At 45.2% G+C, this 13,870-nt stretch overlaps 1 protein-coding gene across 11 annotated transcripts in view; it reads right to left on the bottom strand.

Moving 5' to 3' along the window:
• Positions 1-13,870, bottom strand: part of PKHD1 (PKHD1 ciliary IPT domain containing fibrocystin/polyductin) — a 417,278-nt gene that overhangs the window by 260,868 nt on the left and 142,540 nt on the right. For all 11 annotated transcript variants that reach the window (XR_007356005.2, XR_007356007.2, XM_048845758.2 and 8 more), the window contains one exon: positions 6,362-6,574. Coding sequence is in view for 9 of the 11 variants with exons in the window: in XM_048845758.2 (XP_048701715.2) it covers positions 6,362-6,574 (213 nt within the window). In the remaining 2 variants the exon portion in view is untranslated. The remainder of the gene's footprint in view (positions 1-6,361; positions 6,575-13,870) is intronic.

Here is a 13,870-nt window from a genome sequence, read left to right as displayed (position 1 = left end):
AATCCTCACAGGACATGAGAAGGACACTATTAAATCATTAAACACTGGTCTGTTTTCTAAAGGCCAGATTGTGAATTCCTTTACAGTCTGCCTGTGAAAGCAGGTGGCAAATATCTTTTAGCAGAGAAGGGGTAGGTTTGTTCCATAGGCAGTGTGCCCACCCGCCTTGTGCTGCTTGTGAACACAGCCATCTGAAATGCTGAAGGTTCACTCAGAATCCACAGTGTGGGGCCAAATCAATTTTGCTGAGAAAGACAAAGACGCAAGTACAGCCAAGGCCAACGAGCTAGATTTCTCTTAGGGAACTTGTCAGAGTTTTCTGGGGAATTAAAGTATGAACGGAGCCGGAGACATTGATAAATTTCCTTTCTGAACAATCAATAAAACTCCCTCAATCCTGCTCAAGATTTCAATGTGGAAGCAAGGGCCATAATTACGTTGTCAAAAATTCAAGCCACCCCAGCTGACTGAGACCCCCTTTAACACTGACATGTGATTGGCAGGTGGTTTATGGGTGGCATGCTCTGATTGGCAGGGGAGTTGGCTAAAGCCAAAGGCAACAGTGAAATTTCCCAATCTGTTGTGACCACCAGAGCACAGGACTGCCACTCACGGGGAATTCTGGGAGACTGTTAGTCATATTAACATATCAAAGCGAGCTGCTGACAGCGCTTACTAAACAAGCTGAACTCAACCATAGCAGCAAAACATTCCCCAAACTTTCCAGTCTTAAAAAGAAAAGAAATTAAATCGCACTCAGTCCTGTCTTCGCTGAGATGGCTGAACATTTTAAAGCCTGCTTGTTGAATGACTGATTGAGATAACATATATAAGAGGAGAAGGAGAGCTGACATGCACCCTAATTTGTTCTAGACCATGGGCTAGGCTAATGTTAAATTGGAGCCAGAATAACATGTTTCTGTTTGATGTAAGTGGTGTCAAGCCAGCAAAAACACTTTCCTTCCCGTTTTATTTTCTAGCAGGCTTCCACCGCTTCAATGCGAAATTGCGGATTACATGGTTCCAGTGAACTTTAATTGAAGCCATGCATGGGGACTGTATGTTACAGAGTTTAGAAGTGACAGCACAGAAAGTCTGGATGTCTTGAATCGCCAGTGAAAAACTGAAACGCAGAGTGTTTCCGCTAATGTGCCAAGCCACTTTTGCCTTCACGTTCCACCACATAGCTAATGTCTTTTGGCACCCAACCCTCCCCTCTTGCCTATGCCTTCACTGTAGAGCTACGGCACCTAAACAATGCCATGCACATGGGCTTTTGCTATCTCCCATCCACCTCCATTCAGTGGGGCTACTCACTTAAGACAAACAGGCTTTCCCCATAAGTTAGACAGCATTCAACTGGGCTCCATGAATGTGCGAGGGAATCAGGATTTGGCACTGAGATTGTAGACTCTTTGGAGCAGGGACCTTGCCTTCTTGTTTTTGTCTGAAAAGCAGCACCACTCGGAACTTTGGCAGTGAATAAATATTAACCGTGCTCCACTGGCCTATGCATGAAGAGAGGAAGGGTGGTCCAGGGGATGGGGTACAAGTGTGGGACTCTAGAGACCCAGGTTCTATTCTTTATACTACCACAGACTCCCTGTGTGACCTCTGTCTAGTCACTGAATCTCTCTGTATCTCAGTTCTTCACCTGTGAAACGGGGATAATAGCACTTCCCTAACTCACAGAGGTGCAGTGAGGATAAACACCTCAAAGCTCGTGAAGTACCTGGATACTACAATAAAGGGGGCCACAGAAACACCCAAAATTGAAGGATCAATAGAAGATGCGATAGAAATTATTTCTTCCATTAAACTATCTGAAATGGGAAATGACTTAGGAGAAAACAACAAAAGGAAAATGCTCTGTGTATGAGTGAGAGGAGAGGCAACAGTTCTTCAAAAAACACGTCCCCCAGCATGACACTAACTCAGGAACGGCTCCTTTCTGTATCGCTCTTCATCAAAGCCCTGCACTACTCTGCTCCAACCTGTGGTCCAAAGGAATGTATCCGTGCTGTAGCTCCACTTACATCAACAAAGTTTCACCCAGCATGAGTTTAGCTAGGTCACTACTCTCAACTCTCCTTGCTCCATCCATTCTATTCAGTAACTTCTCCCTTTCTATGATGTGGAACACTCACCTGTTTAAATTCCTTCCTCAAAACACACGTGCTAATTTGCCTCTCAAAGAAATGCTCTTATTTACTCATGACCAAGAGGTGGGGTGAGGGGGAACCTGCACCACTTTGTGTTGAATCCAGCCTCCTAACATTTTGCGTTTCTGAAGCGTTGTTTAGAGTGGCATCCTTGGATCATCACAGGGACTGAACCCATGACCTCGAGTGCTAAAAGCATGCACCCAGAGGAACAACTTCTTCAGCTGGTAGCTACGACAGACTCATAGTCACTGTGGGACAGTGGGTTACCTTTGCCTCTTGATTTTAAAGCTCATTGGGGGCAGGTAGCTTTTCTCCTTTATGTTCTATGTAATGCCAAGCACACTCTTGAAAATCAACAAATAATAAAAATAATGGAAAATAACACAAAATGGAGGCATGGTTTAAAAAAAAAAAAAAAAAAGACCCTGAACTCACCAATACTGTGAAATCTGCCCTAGACACACATACCTTAATGTCGAGACTATGTCAGCATTTGAATGGCTTGTCCTGAAAATCCTTGAACTTGATTGAAAGCATTCATTGGTGTGCATTTATCACACGCTCAATCCACCCAGTCCTTTACAGCCATAGAAGGAAGTGCTGCCCTGACATTAACCTTCAGCTCCTGACAAGTCTCAAGGTGACAGCACAAGCTTGAGGGAGGGAATCTTGGTGCCTTGAAGAGCTTTACTGACAAGTATGTCTCAAGGTAGGCAAATCATTCCGAGCCTGATCCAGTGAGAGGAGGAGGCCTACAGCTTAAAAGCAGCACTAGATGCCATCTAAACAATGACTGCATTAGACTGACTGAATCCAAATCAAAACTGAAAATGGAAGGGTCCTTTAACGTAGCTGAAAAGGCAGAACTAGAACTAATGGCTGGAAGTCAAAGGCAGATGAACTCAGATTAGAAATTAGGCACACATTTTTAAGAGTGAGGGTGATTAACTGCTGGATCCTCCATCTTTTGACATCTTCTAATTATGCTTTAATCTAACACAAGTTTTTGGACTCCATACAGGGGTAACTGGGTGAAATTCTCTGGACTGTGTTATACAGGAGGTCAGACTAGATGACCTAATGGTCCCTTCTGGCCTCAAACTCTGTGAATCTATGAATAAGGAGATTTTGTGCGTGTCAGCCTAGGATACAATGTGAGTGTGATAGGATGTTATAATGACAAAGTCCCTCTGTACGAAATGGTGTAGAAATACATTGTTCTTTTATAAGGCTTGTCAAATGCCAATCTTAAAGCACTTTACAAGCATTAAATAATTCAATCTCACAATACCCAAAGTGGTCAAGAACATCTCACCCAACTTTGGATCTCACCCGAAAGTTGGCACCTCCAGGTGTAGCAGAGCACCCTGTTCACCCCAATGCAAATTCTACAGGAACGGTGTAACTTCCTGAATCAACAGCACTAGTTCCTGTTACACTCCAGCATTCATGTGTGGTCTCCCATTCAAACACTAACCCCACCTAGCCCTGCTTAGCTCATACGAACTGACAGGATCACAGTGTAAGCAGGGGAATAGTCCCGCTATTGTGGGGAACTTTCCTGGCTTCTGCACTACCCCCGTGAAGTGGGCTAACGAAAGGATCTGAGTCCTCGCTCCCACTTCCTTTACCCAGTGGCCTCCCTGCCCTTGAGGACGCCCCTTCCACTCTCCTGTCTGGCAGATCCCTTGTAACCCCAACAAGGCTGGGCCCAGGATTCCTGGGGGGCTCGACCCCCAACCCTGCTGTGGTCACCTAGGAGAGGGGCTAGGGTGTCCCCACTCCAGGGTGCGCTCTCTGCACTGGGCACTTCTCTGACCCACTGACCATTACATACAAGTTAAAGCAAATGCAAGTTATTTAATCAACAATTAGTTTTAAAAAGAATAAGGAAAAATGGGAAAAGTTAAAGAAAACACATCACCCCACTCTGTGGCAGGGAACACCACAAACAGTGTCTCTGGAATGTCCGGGCAGTTCACAGTCTGTTCCTTATAAGTCCCCAGGCCCCCTGCTCAGGCCCTGGCTGTGCTGTAGGGATGCTGTGGGTTGGATACTTGCTCTGGTGGCCACATGCTCTTAGGATCTAAGTGGTAGGACCCTTCTTCCCGGTGTCGCCCCCGCCCTGTCGGGGTTACGATCCAAGCCTGGCCTGCAGAGCCTCTTGGCTGAGGAGTCTCCCTGTGCTGGGCCCACTGCCCAGGGTCCCCCTCGGTGCCCCCAGCTGCTCACCGCACCCAGCTCCGGACTGCTCCAGCCCCAGCTCCACCACTCGGTCTCTGCACTGCTGCTGCTGCTCTGCCTCCAGCTCCCTGGGCTGCTTCTTTGGCCTCTCTGGCTCTGGTTGCTGCAGCTCTGCTCCCAGGGCAAGTCTGCTCTCTCTGGGCTGTGCCTCTGGCTTTGGGGCTGCAGCTCTGCTCCCAGGACAGGGTCTGCTCTCTCTGGGCTGCTATTCTGGTCCCTCTGGATCTGGCACATCTCTGCTCCCCAGCTCAGCTTGGGCCCCTGCTTTCTCCTTAGCTCAGCCCCACTCCGTCTGACCCAGGCAAATCCAGCTCACACAGAGGACGGGACCTCCCAGGCCTCCTGACTCCCTGATTAGCCCGCCCTGTCATTCAGGCTGACCTGGAGCATTGGGCTCTCCCCATTGTTCCTGGGGGCTGTCAGTCTCAGGGTCCTGATTCCCCATCGACCCTTCCCCCTTCTTAGTACTGGGAGCTAGCAACGAAAACACCCCCACTGAATGTTAGTAAGAGGGCAACAGTCCCCTTACAACAGCACAGCAGCAGAGCTTGCTCCCAGCCCAGGCAGACAGCATGGCCAGAGGCTGCCTGGGAGAGTGCATTAGTGGCTCCACATGCCAGGGGGACTGGAACAGAGCCGCCCCCGCCAGGTAACGTGGGATGGGGAGGGGACGGGAGAGCGCGGGGCCCCCAGGCTGGGTGGGGACGAGTCATGTGGGGGGTCACATGTGGAGAGGGATGGGGAGGAGTCATGTGAGGGGGTCATGTGCGGGACGGGGACAAATCACGGGGGGGTCACATGCCCCCCTTCAGCTGGTGCCCCCTTTGTGTCCCTCCCTCTAGTCACTCATGGCTCAAATTGTACCCCTTGGTGGCTTGCATTGTCTTTGACTGAAAGCCGTGCATGTCAGTAAAGCTCAGATGAGAACAGTCCTGCCCATGGGACAGGGGATTGTAAATTCAAGCCCTGCTGGAGGATACAAGTGCATACCCAATGCTAATGTGGGCATGCTATGATGGGGGGAGAAATGAAGCACCATAATATGTGCTAGGTTACAAACACACACACACCTTTGCTAAAGCAAATATTGCATTTGAAAATTGTCTGTTAGTTAAGACTTTGACTTGGGGAGCAACGGGAGCAGAGCTGAGCCATTTGTGCTGCTGACGCCGGAGGCTCTCTGTTGGCACAGGACATAATGGCTCAGTTCAGACGTGGGCATGGAGGGGAGCGTGCTGCCCGGTGCACTTTAGTGCCCCTTTGAAAAGAAGTAGCATGTCTGTTCCAGCTGGTATGAACTGATGACCATGGCATGCTCGGCATGGGCCTGGTCAGGATTCTCAGCTGACATTCTGTACTCCTTTGAAGCTGGGTGAAGCGAGAGCCCTGTCCCCAACCTGAGCATTCTCCTGAGTGCTAGGTAGGGACCCTGTCCTGCTGTTCTACAAGGTAGAAGAGGAAAAAGATCCCCTGTACCATCATACCCACAGAGCAGACCCATGCTGTGCACAGCAAGAGTGACATCCCAGAGCTCAAATGTCCAGTTTCCAAGTACTCAGAACTCATGACTGGGGACAGATCTGCAGAAGTGCTCAGCTGTCATTTAGGCACCCAACTAAGGGCCAGATTTTCATGAGTGCTCGCACCCTGCCACAGCTCCCGCTTATGGACAGATTTGCAAAAGGGGTCAGCATCTAACATGCTATGCTCTTCGGAAATAGGGCCACTTGGAGCAGAGAGTAGAGATCTAGGGCCAAACTCATGGCCAAACTCCCACCCAAGTGGGAGCTCAGTTTTTTGGAACATCTGACCCTGACGGTAGGTTCAGAACTCTGTCTGAAAATTCCATCCCAAATGACTCATGTTGTCTCAGTCATTGTCTTAACTAGAAATATGATCAACACTTTTTTTAAGGTTAGAGAGAGAGCCACACTGTACCCTCTCCAACTCACCATGCATGGAAATGGTCCCGTTCCTCACAGCCAGGAATTTGGCCCCATATGGAAAGAAGGTTGCAGAATGAAAGCTTCCGTAGAGATGGATGTGGGCTTTGTCCCGGAGAGGTTTATCTGGGGATCCCACCTGAAATTTGCCACCATCAGATACCAGAATATAATGAGCATGGATTTCTATGGGTCCAGGGCCAGCCAACAAGAGCTTGCCACCTAAAAACAACAAAAGAGCAAAACACAACTGGTCACTCACATACAAACTTGCTAGTTCATGTCCAAAGGTGCTGCATATAACAGATACAAGAGATGAAGGAATACATGGTCTTGTGGGTCAGCCACTGGATTAAGAGTCAGGCAGTCTCAATTCAATTCCCAGCTATTCCACAGACTCCCCGTGTGATGCTGGGCAAGAAATACAGGCTGGGGTTTTCAAGCGAGCCAAAAGAAGTTGCGCCCCCTGCTCTCACAGAATTTGAATGGGGGGTTGGGGTCCCTTTGACAAAAACACTCCTAACTTCTCCATGCCTTTGCTCCACAACTGTAAAACAGGGATAACGATTCCTCTATATGTATTGTCCCTCTAGATTATAGACCATTGCCTCAAACATAAGCGGTCTTCACTTTCAAGGCCCTTTAAGTCAATCCCCACCCTACCTATCACCTCTCCTTTGCTATTGAACTGTCGACACTCATCTATGCCCATGATGCCAGCCTCTCTTGCCCACCCGTTACATTTTCTAACAAGCATGTTGGTGTTTTCTCTTATGCTTCACCTTGGAGAAGATTCCAGTAAACATCCACAAAGCTACCTCATTATCCACCTTCAAATCCTTCCTTAAAACTCTCCTTTGCCATGGTGCCTACAAAACATTTGACAATGGTCAGGCTGCTTGTGTGCAGAGACCACAGGCTACTAAGCTGACCAGTATTGTCTTATTGTTTCCTTGGGCTCCCCTACCTGCCTGTATCCAACTGTTGTCTCTTATCTTTTATTTAGGGGCAGGGACTGGGGTTTTTTGTCCCATATTTGTGCAATGCCTAACACAATGGGGTCCTGGTCCAGGACCGGGACTCTTTGGTACAATGGCAATACAAATAATTATCATAATTAAAAGAGGGGCTTTGGAACATAGGAATTTCCAAACTGGATTAGACTAGTGGGCCACAGAATCATAGAACTGTAGGATTGGAAGGAACCTGACTAGGTCATCTAGTCCAGTCCCTTGCACTCAAGGCAGGACTAAGTAACAACTAGACCATCCCTGACAGGTATTTGTGTAACCTACTCTTAAAAACCTCCAGTGAAGGAAAATCCACAACCTTCCTCGGCAACATTTTTTCCAGTGTTTAACAAGCCTGACAGGAAGTTTTTCCTAATGTCCAACCTAAACCTCCCTTGCTGCAATTTAAGCCCTTTGCTTCTTGTCCTAGCCTCAGTGGTATAGAGCACAATTTCTCGTCCTCCTCTTTATAACAATCTTTTCTGTACTTGAAAACGGTTATAATGTCCCCAGTCAGTCTTCTCTTCTCCAAACTAAACTAAACCCGTTTTTTTCAATCTTTCCTCAGAGGTCATGATTGCTAGACCTTTTACCATTTTTGTAGAGCTCCTATGGACTGTCTCTAATTTGTCCACATCTTACCTGAAAGGTGGCACCCAGAACTGGACACAATGCTCCAGTTGCGGCCTAATCAGTGTGGAGTAGAGTGGAAGAATTATTTCTTGTGTCTTGCTTACAACTCCTGCTGATTCATCCCAGTATTTCCCTATGTTTGCAATAGCAAATAACTGAGGTCTCTCATACCACTGTAGTATCTGTAGATATGGGGGTTTTAACAGCTACCACTGTGCCTGGGACCAGCTGGCTTTCCTTCTTCACAAGCTGCTCCCAACAGTTTTCATGCTAAGAGTTACAAAGGGCAAGGCTTCATGTTATTGTCGTTTAAAATAGCACGTCCTGTCCTTTCAGGGAAGAGAGAGAGAGACACACAGAGAGAGAGTGTGTGTCTGTTTTTAATATGAAAAACAAAACAAAAACATGCACTGAACTGCCTGACACTTTCCTGGGGAGGTGGGAGGGTTGAATGTTGTAGTCTACTTAAAATTAAAAAGAAAAGATAAACCAATTAAATTCATTACTGGAATATTAGATAGGGCTTTGACCTTGAGAAGCTTCTGTTCAGAGAAGGGAGCTCAGTGATCTACAGCCAATATTTTAACCAGGGCTACCTACTGTTGACCAAACTAAGCCAAAGCCCCATGGTGCTTTGCAGCCAGGCCAAAGACAAACTGGAAAAACACTACTTGCATATTTAGTTACATACGCTGGTTAATGCTGGGGGCAGTTACCAGATAAGGAAAAAACTTGTGTCAAGGTTTGTGAAGCTGACTTTTGCAAGCAGACTGGGAAACCAGGTCTCACAAACAGAACTATTAGCCAGGCATATAAATTGCTTTTGTGTTAACTACCAGAAAACAGATGCATTCAGCTCTGACAAGCAAAATGTATCAATCAAAGCCTGGGAGGAGTTGTAGCTATAAGTGTGATTAAAAAGGAGACATTTATGCTACCAGAATAAGACAGTAGCTAATAGAGAATAAGTACAGTACATGCTATTTAGAATGCTTTATTTTCATGCTGAATTGTATAACACTAAAAGTGTTCTATAGTTAGACGCTGTAACCTTTGCATGACTCCACTGTGTATAATATAAGAGTATCACCAGTCTTGAGAAATATACTTAACCAACTAACCTCTAGGTATTCATGCTATGCCTGGCTACTACGGATCGTCTGTCTTGCAAATGTGTATGGAGCCAGATAACCAAAGTCTCTAAGGTTTGCGTGTCACTGTTAGCAGGGTGCGGGGGACTGGACTAGATGACCTCTGGAGGGCCCTTCCAGTTCTATGATTCTATGAATATCATATACTATAACATATATATTACATGTTTTTGTAGAACTATGAATTTTATTCATGTTAAGTTTTTTCCCAGATGCTTTTTACTTATGTTAAGCTGTTTAACCAAAGGGAGACATGAAATGTTGTACTTCAGTGTTAGGTGCAGTCATTCCAGAGGGACAGGACAAGACAAACAAGTTTGTGGATGCTTAACTAACATGCCCTCTATACCCAACTATTGCAAGTGCAGGATGTCACTGAAATTTTGCAAAAAGAAAAGGAGGACTTGTGGCACCTTAGAGACTAACCAATTTATTTGAGCATAAGCTTTCATGAGCTACAGCTCACTTCATCAGATGCATTCAGTGGAAAATTTCTGGATTGCTATGGTCAAATAAGATAAAAAACTTGTTTTCAATTTCTGTCCTGTTTATTGTAGGGTCTGTGTAAGCATATCACAAAGTGTTCAAAAGCTTCTCAAAGAAGACAGATAAAACTAGCTTTAAAGTAATGCAAAGAAATAGTGAGACCTTCATCTATTGTATATCGTATATAGAGAAGTAGAATGAAGCTCAGATTTTGAGACAGTTGACCTGCTGCGTTGCTGTCTCCCAGATGGGTTGGCAATGTATTGGCCTTCCTATCTGTATTATGCTGTATTAATCTTTGACTAATCATCGTTAATTAGTAAAGTTGATTAAGCCTAGCTACTTGACACCTCGCTATTGAATTAAATTGAACCCACAACACTACCAACAACATGTTTTTCCTCTCAGACTGTGATAAATCCTGTGTACTCAGGGCAGGTGTGCTTCTGCAGTGGGCTGAACAGACTGGTGAGGCTAGCCCTTTGTTCTCTCATCTCTAGCCCCTGAAGCCAATGGGACTACTCATATGAGTACCAGCTCACTAGTGCGAGAAAGGGGGTTTGCAATCTGGCCTTTTCACGAAAATGGCTTTCCCATAATCTGATGGGAGCAAGTACAATTCCAATGGCTGGAAGTTAAAGATATACAAAGGCAACACTGGGCTAGGTGCCATGTGAATATACAAGAAGACATGGTCATTGCCTCAAAAACCTAAGACGACAAAGACAGACAATGAATGGGTGACCTGAAGCAGCTAAAAGGTGATGTGTTCCAAAGGGCGTTGATAGGCATGTCACCACTTTTGAATGTGTATATTCTATGAACAATCCCCAGCGAACTTTCTAACAAATCACAGTTGGTTTCTTCTAAAAATGTGCGTGTGTGCACGCGCGCGCATGCTGTTACAGGGTCAGCCGCATCCCAAGCACCACCCTCGTCACTTGGAGTCGCTCTGTGACTCCCTGCCTCAGTTTCTCCTCTTCAGAAACCTTAATAAACTCTGCACAATCCTTTTGTCTAATAACACTCCCTTCTCTCACAGTCTATTTTGTTTATATAACATTCAAAACAAAATTCAGTCCTGGAGCTTCTCTTCCCCCTCTTCTCCCCTGAAGTCTGCTCTCGCAGCTCTTGCCTGCCTTGGCAGGCCACTCTCATCCCTACAGAGCAGAACTGAACCCTAACACCTGATATTTTCAAAACTGCGGAGCCCCCACACCTATCACTGAAGCCAACAGAAGCCAAGTCCTTCTGAAAATCAGTCCAAGAGCAGAGACAACGAATCCTTGGGAGTTAAGAAACAACAGCTTAATAACAGTTAAAAGCAAAGACTGGCAAATATTCAGGCTCAGTCATTTGAGTCATTTAATTATAACCTATATACAAACTTACTAGCACTTATGCCCTTACATTGTTTGTTATGGCTGCACAAGAGAGCCTGGAATGTCCTACAAGGGACCTTGGGGTAATTTTATAAAAATCAATCAACTATTGTTATGGTAGCCTCCCCACCAATTCAAATAAATACAATTAAACCCATAATCTCTTCTGTGCTGTGATATGGAGACCAAACACATCTCTTTCAAATGGGAGAGAAAAGAAACATTCTGAGGCTATTTGATGTTTGGTGAGAACATCAAAACCATCACTTGTCTCGATTAAACCAGCAATTGGCCTTCACCTCCAGGCCTGGAAAGAATTTTTTTCCCATCCTCTTTTAAAAAAAAAAAAAAAAAAACTAAATCTGAGGCACTGCCCCCTTTCCCAGATGGAAAAGAAATCCAACCAACAGCTAGAAAAACTGATATAACAGTAAAGAAAACAAACCAGAAAATAAGATAGGGTCCACTTAGGTACTCTTTCACTTGAACCACCGACTGCACCAGAAGAATGATGAAGGGACTGGTGCGGGATAGACAGATATTTCTGCTCTGAAGTCTTATGTGAAACAAAGGAAAACAAGAGCAAATGGAGAGGAGGTGGAAATGCAATATGATACCTCTTCATTTCATAGAGTGTCTTGGGCTGGAACAAAAGAATACCAAACTGGCTCAGTCTCAAGGTCCACCTAATCCAGTACCCTGTCTCCAATAGATGCTTCTGAGGAAGGTGCAAGAACCTCAAGAGTTGGAAGTGATAAGATAACCTACCCACAAGGAAAGCTTTGACTGATCCCTGTTAGTTAGAGAATGAGTTATGCCTTGTAGTATGAGGCTTTTTATCCCTTCCAAAATGTTTGTCTGTTTTTAATCCTCATGATTATGGAGATTCTCATTGTCCATACACAGGGTGTTGAGTTCAACCCCATCTTTCTCATTAATATTTAGTTTGTGGTAGCATTCCAAATGTTTTAGGGATTTCCCAAACACAGAGGAAAGCACTCATTGAGGACCCTGTTTTGCTTTGATGTTATAAGCAATCAGCCTCAATATTATTATACCTTTAAGAGAAATATTGTATTCTTTAAATGAAATGTCTCATTAAAATAAGTACCATAGTTAAAATAAGTTTGGACATAAATGCCTGTAAATTTGGATGTAGGTTATAATTAGATTGTGCAGGGAAAAGGATGAAAGTGACTTTCACCAGATCCAATCCAGCTTCCCTACACAAGCTGAGTGAAGTGCTAAATGTAAACAAAAGATGTAAAGTAATTTTTAAGAGAATTGTTTTATAATCAATAATTTCAGTGTCACACAGGAAAGGGGTGTGTGTGTGTATACACACAGATACACATATATACAGACACACACAATTATATCAACTGCATCCTCTTAACTATTGTATAAATGAAAAATCCAGTAGAATGCCCTTTGCCTAATGGAAAAGCATCTGCTGCTATTTGAAAGGTCACCTCCTCAATGGACATGTCCGCTCTCTTCTGCACAAGGGTTGTATCCTACCATCGGTATACGAGGAAGGAGTTTTGTATCATAGGCTTTGGCCCTATATGACCAATGTTCCCGGACCCCTGGACTTGTTATTCTCAGCTCTCTTCACCATTGTGTTTTATGATGATCCCACTAGAACCCCCTTGAGATGTGCTGAACCTCACAAATTATGTTCCTGGCATGCATCCCCAAATGGCAAACAGCAGGAGGAAATGGCTAGAGCCAGAACATCTTTCTTCAAACAACTGATCGTGCATAACAAGACTGCAGCGTGCTGGCAATGCATTTGATATGCTTGTTCTCAGCCTCCAAGGGGGTGCCTGCTGGGAGCAAACTAGAATGAAAAGAAAGATCCTGCTATGTAGATCCTCCTGCGCTCTTTTCATAGACTTCATTTATCGGCCTTAATTAAGGACAAGATACTAATTTTATGAACCCTGTTGCGTGCACCCTTTGGACATGCTCACATGAAACACGGATGAGCAACACAAGTTCACTGCATCCTGGGCTCCTACAGAGCAAGACACAAAGGAGCGAAGCGCTCATTACATTGACTCTGCCCCCAAAGCTGTCTGAACCAAAAGAGGCCAAAACTCACTGTACATGCCACAGAGTGCATTCTCCCCACACACATTTAGGTCCCAATCCAGCAAAGCACTTGAATATATGCTTAGCTTCAAGTGCATAGGCAGTACCACTTAAGTCAATGGTACTACTCATGTGTTTTAACATTAAGTGTGTGCTCAAGAGCTATGCTAGATTGGGGCCTTAATCCAGCCTTGAGCTAGAGAGAGGCAGCTGCTTGAATGTTCTCCGTTAGAAATCATCTCCCAGGACCGATGCCCATGTTTTCTGGCTGGGTGCATTCATGCCCATCTGTTCAGATGCCATGTGCTCCTTGCAAGCTGGGTGGCCTCTTTCCTTGAAGTACAGGTGCCAAGCAATGGTGATTTAGATCACCAGCCTGCATAACGCTGCAAGCACCATCTCGTCTAGAGGAAGTCCCCCTACTCTGCCAGCACTGAGATGGCATCACAGACACTTGATCACATCTACAGTATGAGCCAAAGAAAGGGACAGCCAAACAGGGAGGAAGAGAGGTTACAATGGAGTGTGTGGATATTACTGGTTGCACCAGAACAAGGTATGTTACAGTAGATGCCTTGGAAATCTGGATGAAAGTCACTCAGCTGTATACGTCACAATCTGTATTACCCAAGGATACACAATGCAGCTACTCAGGGAAGGCCAGTCAGACCAGGAGACAAAATAGGTGAAGGTGATAGTCTGAGGGGCTTCCAAATCCCAACACCTGAGCTCCAGAGGAAAGACATGTTAGGCTCCTGT

The sequence above is a fragment of the Caretta caretta genome, chromosome 3 (assembly GCF_965140235.1).
Source record: "Caretta caretta isolate rCarCar2 chromosome 3, rCarCar1.hap1, whole genome shotgun sequence".
In the NCBI taxonomy this organism is placed as follows: Eukaryota; Metazoa; Chordata; order Testudines; family Cheloniidae; genus Caretta; species Caretta caretta.
The sequence above is the reverse complement of the archived record's forward strand: the minus strand, read 5'-3'. Positions and strand labels throughout refer to the sequence as shown.